The following is a 19,825-nucleotide window of genomic DNA, read 5'->3' as shown; positions in this document are numbered from 1 at the left end:
AATTTTTTAGTCGTGGGCAGCCCTAGTAATTCATGGGGTTAATAGTTATTCCTGGAGTTAGATGTACATTTCAGATACCTTTGCTAATTTATTAAAAACTGAGTGAAATCATTGTCATTCAATTTGAATTCAGAATGTTGCCATTTACATTATTGATGCATAGTGGTACATTGTGTCTAGAAGTTAACTTACTATAAAATGCACTCAAGGCCATGTTATATTGTGAATTAGTGTTGTCAAAAGTACCAACCACAATACCAAGTCAGTACTGAAAATTTTAAAATGTGATGCTTTGAGCGCTGTTGAATGGATTCGTAAACACCTCTGATTGCCAATTGTGCCCATGCGTTCATCAGATATTTTGTGCATTTTGGGATATCACATTTCAAAAAAAAAAACAAAAAAAAAAAAAAAAAACACTTGTGTACTCAACTAAATTTATGCAATACAAAAACATGCGCATAAACTACGATGGAAACTTTTACCGGATAAACCATTTTATAAGTCCTCCACTGACAACTTTGGATGGAAACATATCTAGTGATTGGCTACAATGATCAATGCTTCAAAAACATGTAGTAAATAGACAATGACGCTCTTCACCAGAGTGCTTACACAGATACTTGCTTGAAGTCTGCTTTCAAATGCTCACACTTTCAAATTCAAATACTTCCTTGTGCTTTCAAACACTCCCATGTGTTGATCATTGTAGCCAATCAAAGACATCTGATGAGCACGTGAACAAAGGCCAATCAGAGGCGTTTACGAATCTGGTCAACTGCGCTCAAAGCGTCACATTTTTAATTTTAGTACCAACTTGGTATCGTGGTCGGTACTTTTGACAACACCATTGTGAGTAGCACAAATCAAAAAGATAGTGTCCAAAAATTAATGTCTGTTAAGTTGATTCAGTCACTAAAGTTGTGAACATCGAGTCAGTTACTTTTACAAATTTTTATTTATTTATTTTTTTTAACTTGCATGTGCTCTGCAACAGTGAAAAAAATACATTAGATATAACATTAGGTCGAACAATTACAAAAATAAAACAAAATGAAACCATACCGCAAACATTTTTCACATAAGCATACATAATTCTGAAATTAACATTAAAGTATCCAAATTAACACCCAAAACCTTTCTTTGAAAGACAGTTGGATTCATAACAAAAGATGTTTTTATAATCACAAATTAAACCCAACACCTTTAGTGCAACTATCGTTTTACATCAACCCCAACAGCTCGCTCTGAAGACCTGCAGACCACAAATTCAATATGATCAACTTTATCTGTGACGCAAAACTCTTCATGAGGCTTTACATGGCCATGATTAATGACTGAATATCAGCCACTTTGATAAATCTTGTTTAAAAAAAAAAAAAAAAAAAAGAGAAAAAAAAAAGTGCTAATTGCCAATTAGAGCAAAGCTGACCTTGATAGAAGGACTAAATGGAATATGCTTAAAGTAGACAGTTTAAAAATTAGGAGAAGGGGAATTGAGGTTAACTGGAAAAAGAATACAGATAAATTGATGAATGTGGTCTGTCACAAAATCCAGTTCATGCTTAGCGTCGTCCTGTGTTTCAGGTCATTGTAGCGAGAGGTCAAAGGGTCAGTGCTCATTTATGATGCTACAGCCAGATATCCTGTAGCTGATCTGCAGTCAGGAAGAAAAGAAAAGACAAACATTAATCTTACAGTTAAAAAAAAGTCAAGGGCCAAATTTACTAAACAGGGCAAATTAGCATGAGACAGCAATCACATAAAAGCACTGATCTACTAACAATGCACAAATTAAAGAAATCAAGACGCAGCAGCTCATTTCCATTATGACCAACACAATCTACCTAAAATGCCACAAATTAGGGTACATTTACATGACAACGATGTACTAAAAATGGAAAAGTTTTTACTTTGCATTTTTCACATACAGATGACAATGTTGTCAAAATGATTCCAGTTCACACGTATCTGCAAAATGATTAAAAGTGCTGTATTATGTATGCCAGGCCAGTAGTTGGCGATGTCACTTGTAAAGAAACACTACGGGCCTAGAATGAACATGTAATTTGCATGTGCATGATCGCAGTTTTCAAAAAAAAATTCAGTTTTTTGTACTTTACACAGAGACAACTATAGTTTTCAAAATCTTGCACAATGAAACCCATTTTCAAAAGTTTGCATTTTCAGGCTCCCAAAATGCCATTGTCGTGTAAATGAATGGCCAAAATGTTTTCAATGAAACGGCCCCTTAGTGTAGTGTTGCAAACAAGCAGAGCAGATGATAATCAGGTCTGGGTGATCCAACAACAGGCTGCAAACTTAAATGATATGTTCAGATGTCTTCCTCTGGAATTCCAAATAAATGAACATGAGTGGAGAAAAAAAAAAAATCTTTTCTTTCCATCATACACTGTTCTTTGCTGTGCCTCCTTACAGCAGCAACTATCACAGCCTTGTCCAGTGCAAAATGGGTTAAGAAGAGTGCAAAACTGCGTTCCTGAAGGGCCTCAGGCCTTGCAGAGTTTAGTTCCAACCCAAAACAAATTCTGGAACAGTTCGCTTGTGGTAAACCAGTCTGACAAACTATCAGTTCATAATAGGAAGCAAGTTACGCTAAAAGCAGTGTCTAATTACTTATTTGAGTTGAATACCAAAGAGCAACATCTTAATGTTACTGCCCTTTTCCTATACAGGAGGCATTGCAAGAATGCAGTCCTGACAAGGCCTTGATTCCTTCTCTAACGGATTTATCCTTACTTGGATAAATTGCGATATGCATGTTACAAAGTTGAATTTTTCTCATTGGTTCAGTTTACTTTCACAAGGCTATATTTCAATGTATGTGCCCATTTTACAACAAAGCAAAAGGTCTGAAAATCCCCAAGAGGTATGCAAAGTGTGAATTATTGAGTGCAGTATTTAGACTTACTCCATGTTGTTCTTTAGTTGGTGTATGGTCCGCTTGTCCAGATAGCGACAGAAAAGTGTTAGCAGGTTGGAGGGCAGAAGTAATGGCTCAACAAGTGTTGTCTGGGATAGCTGCCGGGCCACATGGAATACGGTATCCGTCCTTGATGGTTGTTAGAAAAATTGAGTTACAATTTTAAAAATCATTTACAACACACATTCACAAAAATATTTGAATATTTGTTTGCATACAGCTGAAAAAGTGCAGCAGAAGAACAACGGCAGACACAATAAGACAAAATCTGAATAAAATACGCTGACACAAGAACATATCAATAAATCTAGAACACTGCAAAAAAGACTTTAGTATTTTTGTCTTTCCAGTCCAAATATCTAAAAATACTTAAAATCAAGATGCATTTACTAGATAAGTAAAATGGCATACCGATTTCAATGTACATGATATTTGACAGAACAATTACATTAGTCTGTCTCTCTGTAAGTAATCTGATGGCAAGCACAAACAGTACCAGGTCTCAAAGTCTCCAATGCTGGGCTCCATGGGAAGGTCAGAAGATAAGAGCCTTTCTCCCTGCGAAAGCAGAGCATACAGCAACGACAGGCCAAACTGCAAAAACAACAAGTTAATTTAAGAATGCTTTTTTAAATAAATAAATACATAAATAAATAAATAAATAGAAATTACACATTGTAAAGACTGCCTCCGTTCATTAAACTGAAAATACTAGAAAGCAATACCACTAGGAAGCCCAAAAAAAAAAAAAAAAAAAAAAAAAAAAAAAAGCAAAAAAAAAAAAAAAAAAGCTGTTAAACATTAGCTAACTGTCGATATAGTAAAAACGCATACACAGAAAAGGACAAGATAATAAAAATATAATATAATAATAATAATAATAAATATAGCTGCAAGCAGCAATTACGGGGCCAAGCACAAAAGTGGCACAAAAAGCCAGCCAACACGGCCGTGAACAATTAAAGACCTATTAAGATGATTTTAGGCAAAAGAGCTGAAAAATGATCAAAAATTATGATTTACTGTTTCATCACTTTCGGTCAATAGGTGGCGCTGTGACCAAATTAATGTGGTATGGTCAGAGTGAGGTGACAATGACATTTGCAAAGTTTGGTGTCAATATGTCAAAGCATTTCAGAGATACAGCTTCAAGAGTCGTTTTTGCATCATGCCTCAAATTCTTTGCTCTGGTATACGAAAATGGTTTGACTTATCGACTTGAAATCCATAACTTTTTGTTGACATGGTCTGAAGATGATACGGTTCAATTTTGGTGAAAATCGGAGCAACGGTCTAGGAGGAGTTCGAAAAAGTAGGTTTTCAAAGAAAAACAATATTTCGGACAGGAAGTTCAGCTGACTATGGCAATTTTGATATCCATGTTCTCAGCATGACCCAGGGAATCTACTGAGACCAGTTTCATTACAATCAGTTAATTCAGTCAAAAGTTATTAGCATTTTTGTAAATTTTGTTATAACTTTTGACCACAAGGTGGCACCGGTCCGAAACTTCTCAGGCTCCTTCAGGGCTTTGTCCTGATGACCCATGCCTATTTATGAATTTTGGTCAAACCCATCAGAAGTTATAAGCAAAAATAACAATTTTTCATATCTCCACTCCAGTAGGTGGCGCTGCGCCGAAACACTGTATGTTGCCTCAGGTCATGCTTGTGAAGACACATACCAAGTTTGGTCTGAATATGTCAAAGCATTGTAGAGATACAGCTTCAAGAGTAATTTTTGCATCATATCTCAAATTCTTTGCTCCGGCATACGAAAACGGTTTGAGTTATTAACTTGAAATCCGTAACTTTTTGTCGGCATGGTCTGAAGATGATACGGTTCAATTTTGGTGAAAATCGGAGCAACGGTCTAGGAGGAGTTCGAAAAAGTAGGTTTTTAAAGAAAAACAATATGGCGGACAGGAAGTTCAGCTGACTATGGCAAATTTGATATCAATGTTCTCAGCATGACCCAATGAATCTACTGAGACCAGTTTCATTACAATCGGTTAATATAGTCAAAAGTTATTAGCATTTTTGTGAATTGTTATAACTTTTGACCACAAGGTGGCACTGGTCCGAAACTTCTTAGGCTGCTTCAGGGCATTGTGCTGATGACTCATACCAAGTTTCATAACGATACGCTATTGCGTTCATAAAATACAGCATTTTAGCACAAAATTCAAAATGGCCAACAGCCAAAATGTCCGATATGGGAAAATTGGATATCATTCGACTCTGCATGATGCCCCGAATCTAACGAGACCAAATTTATGATTTTTGAACAAACCCATCAAAAGTTAAGCAAAAATGACCATTTTTCATATCTCCACACCAGTAGGTGGCGCTGTGCCGAAACCCTGCATGGTACCTCAGGTCATGCTTGTGATGACAGGTACCAAGTTTGGTCTGAATACGATAAAGCATTGCGGAGATACAGCCTCACTTCTGTTTTCGCAAGCACTAGGTACAATTCGTTTGCGAGTTTTTCGAAAACGGTTTGAGGAATCGACTTGAATTCCATAACTTTTTGTCAGCATGGTCTGAAGATGATCTGATTCAATTTTCATGAAAATCAGAGTAACGGCCTAGGAGGAGTTCGAAAAAGTAGGTTTTTCAGAAAATTCAAAATGGCGGAAAATGACGTCATAGGGTGCAATCGAATTTTGTTTCTAGCCCTTATGGTTCAAAAGTTATTAACATAAACATAAGTGCAACTTTGGACAGCTGGTGGCGCTAGAGGGATTGAGTTAGAGACTCCAAATTTGCTATGGACATAGTTCAGACTGTCCTCTAACTGTGTGCCCGCAAGTGGTTCTATGGGCTGCCATAGACTTCAAGAGGAGGAGGAGGAGGAGGAGGAGAAGGAGGAGGAGGAGGAGGAGAAGGAGAAGGAGAAGGAGAAGGAGGAGGAGGAGAAGGAGAAGAAGGAGAAGAAGGAGAAGAAGGAGAAGAAGACAACAATAACAATAGGTACCTCCGCACCTTCGGTGCTTGGCCCCCAATAATAATAATAATAAAAAATTAATAAACCATCTGAAAGCTGACCTTGTTTTGGCAGGCCAGCATTAACCGTGTCTCTTTTGAGTCGGGCAGTGATGTGGTGAACTCTTTGAGAATTCTGATTAGCTGACTGAATGCAAGTCCATCAATCACAGCACGGAGAGATGGATACAAAACAGGCAGGGCCTGTGAAGGCGTTCAAGCTTGAATAGGTGATCAACATCAAGAACTATACTGAAAACACAAATTATTACACATGTTCCAGACCTCATCTGTATCTCTACTCATCAGTACTGGAAGGTGTTTGGTCACCACGCTCAGGATATGTAGGGATGCATCATGTGACAGGAAGGGCAGGAGCCTGGCCAACATCCTCTTTCCTTTTGATACAAGTAGACACGAAAGAAATTCCTCTCCTGAATCCCTGTAGGGAGGGGAAGATTTTTTATATATAAAATAAATAGACCACAGGAGTATGAAGTCAAACTTATTGGTTCATTTCCACCGAGTGGTAAAGTTCAGTACAGTACAGCACAGCAAACCCTCATCCGGCTTGTGTTTCCACCACCAACAGTACCTTTTTTGATAGGCATGGTGTATGCCGGAAAGTAGTGATTGAGGTCTTTCTCGCGTGAAGAAAGTGACAGTAAACAACAATGGAGGAAATACAGCAGGTTTGTTTGAGCAAAGGCTAAAGGCTGCAAAAGGAAAAACGGCTGAAAAATACACACCGTGTTGCAATGTTATTCTGTTGTCATTCACCTTGTAGCACGCACAAGTGATGATTCTCCGTCAACCAATCAACGTTCTGCAGTGAGTGTAGCTCCACCCTTTTGGTACCAGTACTATTGGTACTATTATGCTTTGAACCCCAATGGAAGGGTCCCAAAAAAAGTGGTACAGTATGGAATTAGGATACCATTCACAACTTTTGACAATGGAAACAGCAAAAATTGTGTAACGATACTGAACTGTACCGCCCGGTGGAAACAAGCCATTATACTGTTCATTCAAAAAAATAATAATTTCTTACAATAGATTAGTGCACCTCAGCCCAGTGTAAAGCTGCTGCACCTTCCTCTTCATGTTCTGCATCAACCGCCTCTCCTCATCTTTGTCAGACACTGTTGCCTTCGTTTTCTCTGCCTCTTCCACTTCTAACAAAACTGCGTACAACTGTGAGAAAGCAAAGGGTTTAAACAGTCATATGGGGCTCAAAATCAGAATGCAACTAAAGTTACCCACACACTTGATTGTAGAGTACTAAATACAGAAGAAAATATGTCACTACTTTGGTTTCGTTGTGACTTTGTGAAGTATAGGAGATTAATGGATTAATGAAGAAGATTTTTTAATGCAGTTGTTGACCAGTGATGGGAATAACTGCGTTATAAATAAACGGCGCTACTAAAGGCATTATTTTTTTCAGTAACTGCTAATCAAACGAATCGCTTTCCGTTACAACGCCGTTACTGTTACTGACAAAAAGAAAAAGAAAATGTCGCTTTACTATAATTGATCTCACTGAAGCGGTTTTCAACCAAGTAGGCTCTCTCGCAGCCATAGGACCTGCAAAGTTTTCTTTAGTCTGTGAGTTGGGGTGGGACACATGCTTACTGATGATGATTGGGGTGTGACTAGAGATGATAGACCTGCAAAGCATTTTGTTAAGAAATAGTATAAGTTATTCATACACACATCATTTTAAACTGATAATAATGTATGATGCTCTGTGTGCGCGCGTCAGAGCATGCGAGTGGAGCGAGAGCGGACCCTTTGTGACACACTGGATCGAAAATGTGAAATACGTGTTTTTCTAGTTGTTCATTTAAGCCATTAGTTTACTAATCACATTTATATTAATTTCATTTCTTAAATACTGGAGAGAATAAAACCATAATGAGCGTTTATGTAATACAGGCTAGATATAGCGCTCAAGCGCACAAAGAACCGGCAAAAGTAATGATTATGAAGTGACAAATACAGCAAGGATACATTTTAAATGTTTTCTGAATCAGTGTTGGCTGCAAAGATGAAGTTAACATTGCTGACTCTCATCATCTCTGCAGAGGACGTGCCTCAAGAGAGAATGCACATTTCATTTGGATTACATAGTCAGAAAGTAGCCCATTTCTTTTCTTTTTGAATGATTTAGTTTAAAAGTTGACATTTTTGATCTTTCTATAGATATATTTATCATGTCAACAAGGCATTTAGCCTATAAGACGTACTCCACTTCACGTGCAAGTGATTGCGCCGGCGCCTCCATGTCATGATTATATTGCATGGTATATTTGCTTCTTATTTATTAAATCCAGGCAATTGATTGATGAAACATTGAAACAAAACTAAATTCACTTCAAAGAAAAGCTTTCTACAAAACAAAATTAAATCAAGTGGTCAAAATAATGTCTGACCCACTCCATGTCTCCCGATATATTGCGCATCTTATGATGTATTCCATCTTACTCATGCAGTTCACTTTTCATAATCAAACAGGTTGTAAATTTAAATTTTAAAATCTAACATGGGCCCCATTTAAACAAATGAAACTATGTTTTCTTTAAAGGCTACAAAACGTAGTACAGTACAGAGAAATTTCATGTCGTGAGCAAGAGCTTCTCATTAGTTATGAGTCGGATCAAGAATAATTTAGACATTCAATATTGGGGGCATCCAAGTTATTTGACTTTTTAGCGCAATAGTTACTTTCCCTGGTAATTAGTTACTTTTATAATGATGTAATTTCAAACAAGGACCGAGTCCTTAGTTCGAAAAATATCCCATATACAGGAAAGGATGCATGTGTGTAGCTTTCACGCTCTTAAATCACCCACAATCCTATGCGCGCAGCTTTGCGATCTTGTTCAAAAAAAAAAAAACAAAAAAAAGGGACGTTAGCGGGCAGTATGCTTTTAAACGTAAGCATATTTACATTACCAAACATTTGTTATAACTGTAGTAAATGTGTCAGATAAATAAAGTTTAACGTTTAAATGGCAGTACAAATTACTACCGTATTGATATTATAAATTACACAAATAACGTTATTGATGACTAACTGAACCGGACCGTCATTTAACACTTGTTAGCTTGGTTGCCGTCACCGGCATTTCTTTTATAAATAACTATTTAAGTTGTCCAAAGTAATTTAATGTTAATATTATACCATTATACCATTCACAGCGTTATTCATAGCTTTCTCGTCTTTTTTGACAGGGACCAAGGAACAAATTGAGGCGTTCATACGTCTCCGTGTAGAAAACAAGCAGCTGTTAACCACGGTGAACTGATATTGGTGAGAAATCATTTAATGTTCAGAAGCGATAGCGGTGTAATTTTTTATTTCTCCCGAAAGCGGGAGAAAACTTTTCACTGACATAATGACGTGCACTTCAGGCCCGGTTCTAGGATTGCGTGACTGGGGGGGGCATTTTGAAAACTTGGTGGGGCAGCATAATGTACACTGGTGCACTTGCTAGTCTGTTCCATTTACGTGTTCTCCGAATGCTAAAGAGGAGCCTCGCCTAGCCTCTGGAGGAAGTGACTTGGTAGGACCAGTCCAGCCAAGGAAGTATCCTTGACATTGAGAAACGCCTACTAAAAGTAGTGCAGTGTTTGTCGTTGAGTTAGGACATGAGCTGTTGGCACAACTTGCATCATACGTTTTTGGATCATCTTTTACAATTTCAAATTGCATCCAATTCTACACTTTAGATTTTCTTATCCCAGACATTGTTAACGATTTAATCCCTGCCGCCAAGATGCTCCTCTATCGGTCACGGATCATGGTTCATCTTGTGAAACTTAAATCTGTCACAGGGGTGGTTGGATTTATTCACACATTAAAAATATTTAAAGCTTCTTTTTCACAGTTTTATTTACAGCATTAACATAATAGGTTGTATATTAATCTATTAGGAGAGAACCGTAAATATGTAAAATGAGATATTGAGCGCACCATATCTCTGCGAAGATTCAACTGTGAGATTGGTAGCCTCCTATCGAAGCATCGAATCATCGACTATTCAGGGTCACCCGTAATATATTTATGTTTAAAGTATTTTGACTTGTTTAAAAGACCGAGCTTTAAGGGTCGCTTTTAAAAAAAAAAAAAAAAAAAAAAAAAAGAGCTACACTGAAGTTGGCAGTTTGATAAATGAAAGTTAATTTTAATCTTTGTGTGCTAAAAAGGCACAAGATGCTGTAGAGATAATACACATTCTCCCTTTTTTTTGCCAAACAAACAAAAAGCATGTCATCAATGTCTTCTCTCTTGCTGTATCAAAATCTCACCTAGCTTTTACTCAGAGATGGTCCCAATAATGTGCTTAAGTCAAGTCAAATTCAGTTGCATGATTACATTACAAAAATGTTAATACTGTATCCTAAATTGTGGATAAGCTAGTAAGCATATATATTATATATTTTAAAAGAAAAACAACAAGAACCATACAGAACAGAAAACTGTGACCCTAAAACCGTGATATGAACTGTTGTTGACTGAATATTGAGGTGTGTGCGTTGCATTCATCTGCATTCACTTTTGAGTGGAAGTTTGCAGTGGCAGGTTCAAGCAGACTAAAAGATTGGAGAAGTCATGCATATCACAAGACAGTCTGTAATTTTCACCTAAAGCACCAGTTATAATAATAACAATGATTATTTAAAAAAAAAAGAAAAAAAAAAAAAAAAAAAGGGGGGAGGCAGACACTGCAACAATATGGAGAATAGGGCTGGGCGATGTGGCCAAAAATCTAACCACAATATTTTTTTTCCATATCATACGATATCATATGAATATTTAATCACATTATTCATTTAACATTTATAGACATTGGGAAAGAACTTAAACTTGTTTGTTCACAATTAAACAGTACACAGAGTAGCTACCTTTTAATTTTGGACCCCATGAAATCCATTTTATTTTCCCCTAAATTCTGTTTTCCCATTTTATTTTTTGTGGATTCTGTGATTACAAATTTATATAAACTTTAGCAATTTAACAAAAGCTTTTAAAGCTTCTTGCAAATCAAATGAAAACAAAACATTTTTATTTTTTGTCAAATAAGATGAACAGAACTGTATCAATTTAAAACATGGATGAAAAAATATCTTGGTTGTATGATATTGATAATAATGCTACTATTTTTAGAAGCACATTTTAGTATACAGTAGTGATCCATTTCTGTCAATTCATTGAAGTCAATTTGTCGTTAAGAACTTTCAGTTTTAGTGTGTATTTGACGGTAGACTCTCAAAGCAGCTCTGGAGATGAAGTTCATGTGTTCATGTCCTCATATGAGACTGCAAATTATGAAAACACAGAGCGTCACATGCGTCTGAGTTTGTGTATCAAATGAAACCGCACAGTTCATTCAAAGAGAGACACTCAGAAATCATTTATTAGCAACATGCACTGACTGGCTGTAGTCATGTTTATTTCTATTGCCGTTTGATAGGCTGTTAGATTAATCCATATAGAGTAAAAATGTCCAGAGCTTATAATCAATTATGCAAATTTTATCGATATGATAATTTATCGCCCAGCCCTAATGGAGAACATGTACAGGTTGGCAAGTCACTGATGGTTGGTGACAGGTTTGGTTAGGACAAAGCGTAAGAGTGCAAAAATATGTTCCAAACCAAAATAAAAACTTCAGAACTGGATTCAAATATTACAAAGTGGTTACTTTACCTTCTCAATGGTGCTCAACACCTCCAACCTTTGCTGTCTAGTGTCTTTGTGCTCCTGCTCAAATAAGAAGGTACAGCTTTTTTCTTTTTTCCTGCCCCTCACCAAAATATTCCAAATTATTTTGCATCTTCAGTTAAAGATTGCAAATCTCACCTCATCAGGTGTGTTTGCATGAACGGCATCAATTGCTCTTCTGGGAGAGAAACAGGTGGACACTGCAACCTGCCCAAGCGAACCTTCAATGTGGACCACTGTAGTAATGTAGTAATGCAAGAATCACTACAAACCACTCATACTGTAAAATTATAAAACAGGCATTCCATCAGATTATTGTGCCAGACCTGGGATGTACGAGACCGTTTTGGTAACATAAGGGGTTGTGAGTTTAGGTGATTCCTTCTTTAGCCGGTCACCCAGGAACTCTTCTTCATTAAGTTTGGCTTCCATCCTCTGATAGTACTCCTGCAGAGGTTAAAAATACCACTACTCGTACATTTGTAAAGAAGTAACTTTTTTAAGCCAGCACACAGCCAACAGGACAGTGTTGAGAAAACAGATCCCATTTTCAGGAGTGCGAAGCAGTTCAGGACTGATATACACCTGGTAATAGTAATCATCCAGATGTGGATTCTCACTCTGCAGCTGGATCATCTGCAGCCTGATTATCCATTCCTTCTCTTTATCGGTCATGATTTGAGAATATGGGTCCCAACTCACTGGCTTTCTGAGAATTACATTTCAATTCAGAAAAGGGAAAGACAACATTTTCTAGTAAACATTTATTTCCATAAGACAGCATTCATTGCACTTACCTGTGAGGTCTCTGCTGTCGCTGACTCAAAAGCCGCTTGTGCTGTGGGTGGAACTGAGCAACAGGACCTGGCGCTCTAAAAGTTGACAAAGAAAAATCAGTTATGGAAAGACCAAATAGTAGCTAGTAAATCCAAATTACAGAACCAAATTTGAAAACTTTACCTGAAAACAAAATTATCAAAATACGAATTTAAGTTATCAGGTACAAAGATGATGAATTAAGAGTTTCTACACCCTGTTGCAACCAACTAGTTTATCTATATTAGGATATATCATAGACTGTAAAAAAAAAAAAAAAAAAGGGGGGACACACAACATGTCTTCCTTCCACTGTAGTAAAATGGAAGTCAAAATATTCTATAAACTGTCACTGCAGATTACGTCATTTGGAGCCCGAGTGTGCGCATTAGTTAATAGTAATATAGTAATTACTATATTAATAGTAATATATCATAGTAATATCAAGGTCCCACCCATACTTCCACAGACTCACCAGGGGGCAACAAAAATGTGTTTTGGCTTTAATTTTCAGGACATGTGCTGCACACTTGAGATACATAAAGCTTTAAGAAAAATTAAGGGGGCAGGGGGGAAAGGGTGGTGGCAGAGCATGTATGATCACCCTAGGTACACACAATTGACGTATAATATTAAACCATATATTAGACTTGCTCTGTTTTCATGTGCATTTAAGATATTTGTGCTTTTTTTGCCTTTTTGGCAGAACGGTTCAAAGAGAAGCACAAAGCAATACGAGAGGGATCAAGAAAGCACTACAAGCCAGGACAAACTTAAGACACCTAATGCGCAGTTGACCCACGTGTCGTGCACTGCTCACAAATAAATTTGTTTAACAAATGAACACTATATTTTTACAAAAATGCAAAATTCATTGACTCATTAGGTTTAGGCTTTTCACTGAAGCACAATATGGAGATGTTTAGTAGAATTTTTACACTCATTGGGTCTCATTCATGGGTGAAATGTGCGTATGAATGTTTTCACAAACAAATCATGATTGATCAACTTTCATTCCAAATTTTATTCTAAATTTACAAAAATTTAGGAACAACTGAAAACACAGATATAGAGAGACAGACACTGCATTATGTACAGTAAAAAAAAAAAAAAAAAAAAAAAAAAAGTAAAAGAAAAAAAAGGTACGTGTGCTACAGCTCAAGCTGCGAGTTTCTGCATAAAGATGCAGATTTGGGTCATGTACAGCTGCATGTACATAATGTATGCACATTTTGTGAATTAGGCAGAAAATTCTCATGAGAAGTTCTCCTGTGCGTATAAATATGAATAATCCAAGCAATTATTAGTGAATGAGACCCATTGTTATCAAATCTCATTTGATACAAACTTACAAAAACTTTCCATGATACCACATCAGTTTCGAGACATCACACCTGGTGTGACCTCAGTGCTTCCTACACAGACTTTACTTGGGCGGGCTGCCCAGGTATAATAACGGCCTCCCAAGTATATTTGGAGACACATTTTTGCTAACATTCCCACGGGCGCTGCATGTTGCAAAGTCACAAGGGGGTGCTGTTGCGTGCTCTACAAGCTCACGCAAAACTGCTTCAAAATGATTCTCAATCAATGAAAACCGCAGATTTGTGCCAAGAGATTGATAATGAACTCAAGTTAATGAATTACAATGTCTTCTTTATGGCCTTTATATAAAATGTTTTATACGGTTGTAAGAATCTGAAGGATCAGCCTGCAATAGTAGAGACTTTTCAAAATAAGAGTCCCAGTGTATTTCAGGCTTGTTAATAATTAAAAGTTATACGTTTTAATTTCACCAAGTTTCTTTTTCTTTTAAGCATAATTGATATTTTGGTTACACAAATTGTATTTAATTTGATTTCCATTTAATTCCCCCACAGGAAGAAAAGAACATTATGAGACACATTATACATTATATAAATTACACTAGTAAAATCTGTGTCCCATTCACTGAGAGAGACACTATAATACAGCAAGGAGAACATAGGAAAAGGAGAACCATTTAAATGCTGTATTTTTGCATAATTTACAATGCATAATAATGCATAATATTAGTATGTAATTAAAATTAATTTCAATAAATAAAAATACTGTTCAAAATCACACTTTATTTGTTTGTCACATGTAGTAGACCATTTTTGTGCCGTGGGTAATGGGAGACTTTTTACCCGGCTACCACCGCAAGTATATTTCAAACCTGTGGGAAGCACTGTACCGTTTCATGAATCAAGTTTGAATAAATGGAAGTACATTGAATAATGTATAGTTTACAATGTGAATAGTTTGCTTTACAATGTGGTTGTGTGACTTGGTCTAACGTATTGAAGTTGTATACATCCCAGTACCATTAAAGAAACACTCCACTTTTTTTGAAAATAGGCTCATTTTCCAACTCCCCTAGAGTTAAACAGTTGAGTTTTACCGTTTTCGAATCCATAATCAAGGAACTTTGCTTTCGCCCGTGAGCCCCTGCTTGCACAGGGAACGTGCCCTGCAACCATGGAGACGTTTGTGAGGGACGCTGTGTAATATCATTGCACCTGCTGCAGCCATGATACGGCAGCAAAGTTCCTTGATTATTACGCCTGAATGAGAGTATAGTTCCTAGCCATATCAGCCTAGAAAATCACAACTTTTTATTTAGTACACGATTTAACTACAGAAGAGTCAAGTTTTAAATAGGAAAAATATCAAAACTGTTTGGTCATTTTTAAGCGCGATGCTAACGGTCTAATCAGATTCAATGAACTATGCTAAGCTATGCTAAAAGTGGTACCGCCAGAACCGGAGATCGGCTGAATGGATTTGAAAACGGTAAAACTCAACTGTTTAACTCTAGGGGAGTTGGAAAATGAGCCTATTTTCAAAAAAGTGGAGTGTTCCTTTAACTATTTGAAAAATGCTTAATGGCAGGGTTTGGAGGAACATGAGGGTCCATATTTTTCATCTTCGAAAGTATTCCTTTACAGAGATGACCAACCTGAAGCCCTGCATGATGTTGGAGGATGGGCTGTAGAATGGAGCAGGCCTGGGGGATTCCGTCCCGAACTGCAGGTGCATGAGTTTGGGCGTGTGGGGCATTGGGGTAGAGAGATGAGGACGGGAAGGTGACAGAAAACCTCCAGGCTGGAAAAAACAAAAACAAAACATATGAGCTTATGGGGAAAAAAAGCTCAATATGACTTTATTCAGGAACAGAAAATTAGCAATTGTATGAACAAGAGGGTCACCTGATTATATTGTTGCTGGGGTGTAAAGAGTCTTTGGGGACGAAAAGGAGAGCAAGGCACCATGGGACTCTTTTGTGCCTAAACAAGAAAGAAATGTAGATCCATTTCTATACATTTTACTAAATTTATTAAAAACTCGATTGACACAGACTACTTACACTTCTAGATAATTACTGATGTTTGCCAAGAAAAGCATGACTCAAGCAAATTTAAGAGTTTTGAACAAACCGCTAAACATAATAACTTAGAATTGGCTTTTGTATCATAATGCTAAAGTAAAAGAATAAAGTTGACTGAATAATTTTTTCAAGCCACTATAGAAGTACTGTTACATGTATACACCTTTGGGACACTGAAAGGTTTGTGAACACTACACAAATCTGAATTGCAAAAATGGACACGATAGCTAATCTGACTGCTAAGATAAACCAAATACTGAGCATGCACAATTAAATATCTTTTACGTGCTGATATTTCAAACCAGTTTTAGACAGCAAAACAAAACATCAGATAAAGTGCTTAAAAAAAAAAACAAAACAAAAACAACAACAAACTTTTCCCTCTGAAACTTTCCCAGCAGCACTCTGCGAGTCCCCAAACCCAATTTGTTTGTTGATGGTTTAACGCCATTAACCCATTCAACTATAAAGTTAAGAGTCCTAACAGAGTTCAACAGATCACGGTCCATTGAAATATGCTTCAGCGATAAAGCCAGAGGGGCATAAAGGAGGATCTTAACTCATTAACAAAAACGTATGGCTTAGTCTGGAATGTCAAGATATTACTGACTTGGAGAAAAACTGTAGAAACACCTAGCAATGCTAATAACCACCCAAAACATTCTAGAGTAGTGGCAGCTAGTTTTGCACAGGGAAACATGACTCAAATTTACCTTTACAGAACATAAAACGCAATCTCCACTACCTGATAATGACATCTTTGGTTGAAGGATCCAACAAAAGGCTGTCCTCTCCTGCCTCGGCTAGTGGAAAAAGGCCTCATAGGAGAAAGAAAGTTTGGAGAGACAGGTGGGACCCTGCCACGTCCTGATCGGTCAATCACTCCCACGATCGCCTGGTCCTAAATGATGAGAAGATCAAAATGATCAACAAATGGTTATGTTGTATAATTGCAAATGACACATCTGATCTTGCTTGATCACCTGATATATAGATGCTGGAGGTGGCCTACTGGACTTTAAAGATGCTATCATCCACTGAAGTGGAGGAAAAAAAAAAAAAAAAAAAAAATGCACTTCAGGTCAAATCAAAATTATTATTGCTAAATATTGAAGACTACACACTGCATTTGAATTGAGGTCCTCCCAGTAGGAGCTGAGGCTGCAATCCACAATGGCACTATCAAGACTCTAAAAACAAATACAATTCAGAAAAAAGACAGGGTGGGGGTGTTGGTTAGTATTCAATTTATGTTCACACCAGCATTTCTGGAAACAAAAAAAAAAAACAGGCAGGTAAACCTTCAGGCTTGGTCGACCCTCCACAGTCTTCACCACAGCTGGGTCATCAAACAGCTGGCCTCGACCAGCTCTCCCTCTCTGACCCCGGCCCGTTGGAGTGTGGGGCCAAATGTGAGGTCCCGGTATGGGGGGCGAATGAGAACTGTGAGAGGAAGGTGGTCTGGGAGGTGGTGGAGGTGAAGACTGTGGTGTTGGAGTGCTGTCACTACACAGCAGCAGAAGATCTGTAGGGTCTACATCTGGATTTTCACCACTCGCACAATCATCTGGCAATTTTTGCATAGTGATGTTAGGGAGTATGAGAAAAAAAAAAAAAAATGCTGCAGGGATAATTCTTAAAGAGATTACAATGCATCTAGCAATACAAATACAATATTTCCCTCCACTTAAACAAAAATGGATGGGACCTTTCCGCTTTCTATATTGGTTTTAAACCCTTCCTTAGTCAGTTACCAATTTGTGCATGTTATGATATTATAATATAATAATACCCAAGCCAAATGTTTCCTCATTGTAGAGGTCAATCTCCTCATCCTCTTCAGCCATTTCCTGCAACAGTCCACATTCATCATCCTCTTCTTTGTCGCTCCACTGATCTCCATTCTCTGGCCAAATGGCATCAGGAACAGATTCCCCGTTTTTCTCCTGAGACAGAGACAAAATATTATTATTATTATTATTATATATCATTGCGAACAATCACCTTATTAGCAATGGATTGCATACAAATAAAATATGGTAACATTTTACAAGATTCAATTTGTTAAGTAACTATGTTAGTTAACATGATAAAAGGTCAGTCCATCTTCAGTTTAACATTTAATATAACATCTAAAGTTGTACTTGATATTTGCTGATATTTGATTGGCCTGAGCTAACATGAACCAACAATGAACAGTATTTAATGAACAGTATTTAATAACGTTAACAAAGACTAAAAAAATACTCTAACAAATGTATTGCGCATTATTCGCTATTGTCTGTAAAAGTATTAATTAAATTGAACTTATTGTAAAGTGTTATCGAAAATATTACGAGTACATTTATAATAGTCCACATGCAAGCCATTGCTTTCATCCAAAATGTTCAACTTATTCACAATGTTATTGTTTCATCTACTTACGGGATGTTCAGAATCACCCATTTCAATATTGTCAGTATTTTGTGAAATATTTCGTCAAGCATCCACATTCGCTAAACGTCTACAACTGCTCGTGATGTAACACGTGCTTATCAGTGTTTGTAAATGAACACACCTGCGCGCGCGGAGGTGGTGCTTCACGCAAGGCCCACGTAACCACCATAGACATTAAAGGGGACACGTTCTCACCCCCACCAACAACTAAATACTGATACAGTAAAAAATAATAATATTGTGAAATATTGTTACATTTTTAAAATAACCGTTCAATTTGAATATATTTAAAACATTATATGATGCAGTGTTTCTTTGCAGGGCTCGACGTTATGTCCAAACTCCAGCAGTTATCTTCATTCAAATAGTAACTGATTTGCACAGCACCCAACTCAGCCAGAGCAGCAGAGTACAGCGGGCATTGAGGGATGGATATCATCCCTTCCCTACGAGACATTCCTTCCCCCGATACTAGTAACTTAAGCATGGTCTGACACAGACAAACACGGATATTTAAAACTAATTCTGATATTCCATTCTCTAATGCAATGACAATCAAAAATACAAAGAGTGAATAAATATGAATCAAACTTTATGCAGATTTAATCATGAAAGTAGCTCATGAATACACACATAAGTTTTCATAAAGGCATTTGTACATTTGGTACCTCAAAAATCCATCAGATGAAGGTGTCTCAGGAGACAGGATGTGGCACGATCTTTGGACGCGGCTGTTGAATGCTTGAATCTGATTGGTTGACGAACGTGTGCAATTATTTTCAGGGAAACATTTTCGGTTGAAGTAGTTCAATGAACAGATTTTAGAATTTAGAGCCGTTACGAAACGTCATGTGATCTGAATAGGCTACCCAGAATTATTACTATTTTTTTTTTTTTTTTTTATATTTTTGAAATGAATTATTGTTTAATTTCCAAAATGTTTATTATTTATCATAGTCTAATAAATTATTAAGGGAGCAGAATTTGGATTGGTTCAATAATTTGTCAGATTATGATCCTAATTAATTTTACACAATGTTAATTAATCACATATTATTTAATTTGAATAATTATTCACTAAAAGCTCATATTATCGACTACTTTAATTTAACATATATAAAAAACATAATTTTACGTAAAAATTGTTGTACTCGCGTATCCGACGTCAGGTGTGCATATGCATAATTCGAAATTTGGTTGCTATAGCGACGCGTGTAATGAATTTTGACTGAATATATACATTTGAACCCATCGGTATCTGTTGGTTGAGAGACAAGGAGACACAAGAGACTTTTGGAGAGTATTTTCTGTGCTGAGATTGATTTTTGAAGGCGTTCGGAGGATATTTTCTTTGAGTTTTATAGTTTTATTTTTGAAGGCGTTCTTCTCTTTGAAAGAGACTTTTATTTTACTGTTTGAGTTTTATTATTATTATTATTATTATTTTTTGTATTTTTTTTTTTCTTGTTGGAGTTTTGAGATTTTCGGTGGCTCATATGGGT

The 19,825-nt window shown here is 36.8% G+C and overlaps 1 protein-coding gene across 1 annotated transcript; it reads right to left on the bottom strand.

The window, feature by feature from the left end:
• Positions 1–1,071: 1,071 nt before the first annotated feature.
• On the bottom strand, positions 1,072–18,412 carry patl2 (PAT1 homolog 2). Its single transcript, XM_067369828.1, has 19 exons — positions 18,312–18,412; positions 17,680–17,833; positions 17,189–17,454; positions 17,012–17,077; positions 16,871–16,924; positions 16,633–16,788; positions 15,709–15,786; positions 15,459–15,604; positions 12,460–12,534; positions 12,248–12,371; positions 11,989–12,109; positions 11,801–11,898; positions 11,648–11,701; positions 6,983–7,125; positions 6,217–6,373; positions 5,995–6,135; positions 3,441–3,538; positions 2,933–3,073; positions 1,072–1,657 (listed from the first exon to the last, which is right to left on the bottom strand). Exons 1-19 carry the CDS (start codon positions 18,330–18,332, stop codon positions 1,624–1,626), a joined length of 2,127 nt encoding a protein of 708 aa, XP_067225929.1. The 5' UTR covers positions 18,333–18,412; the 3' UTR covers positions 1,072–1,623.
• Positions 18,413–19,825: the final 1,413 nt, after the last annotated feature.

This window comes from Chanodichthys erythropterus, chromosome 19 (genome assembly GCF_024489055.1).
Source record: "Chanodichthys erythropterus isolate Z2021 chromosome 19, ASM2448905v1, whole genome shotgun sequence".
Lineage (NCBI taxonomy): Eukaryota > Metazoa > Chordata > Actinopteri > Cypriniformes > Xenocyprididae > Chanodichthys > Chanodichthys erythropterus.
Note: the sequence above shows the minus strand (reverse complement) of the source record. Positions and strands in the feature narration are given on the sequence as shown.

Excerpts from the sequence above, each read along its gene's own strand:
- patl2 (XM_067369828.1), bottom strand. The coding sequence starts at position 18,332 with ATGGGTGATTCTGAACATCCC. Across the intron at positions 17,455-17,679 it reads TGAGGAAACATTTGGCTTGG|ATGATTGTGCGAGTGGTGAA; the intron begins GTATTATTATAT and ends AAAAATTGCCAG. Across the intron at positions 1,658-2,932 it reads CAACTAAAGAACAACATGGA|ATCAGCTACAGGATATCTGG; the intron begins GTAAGTCTAAAT and ends TCCTGACTGCAG.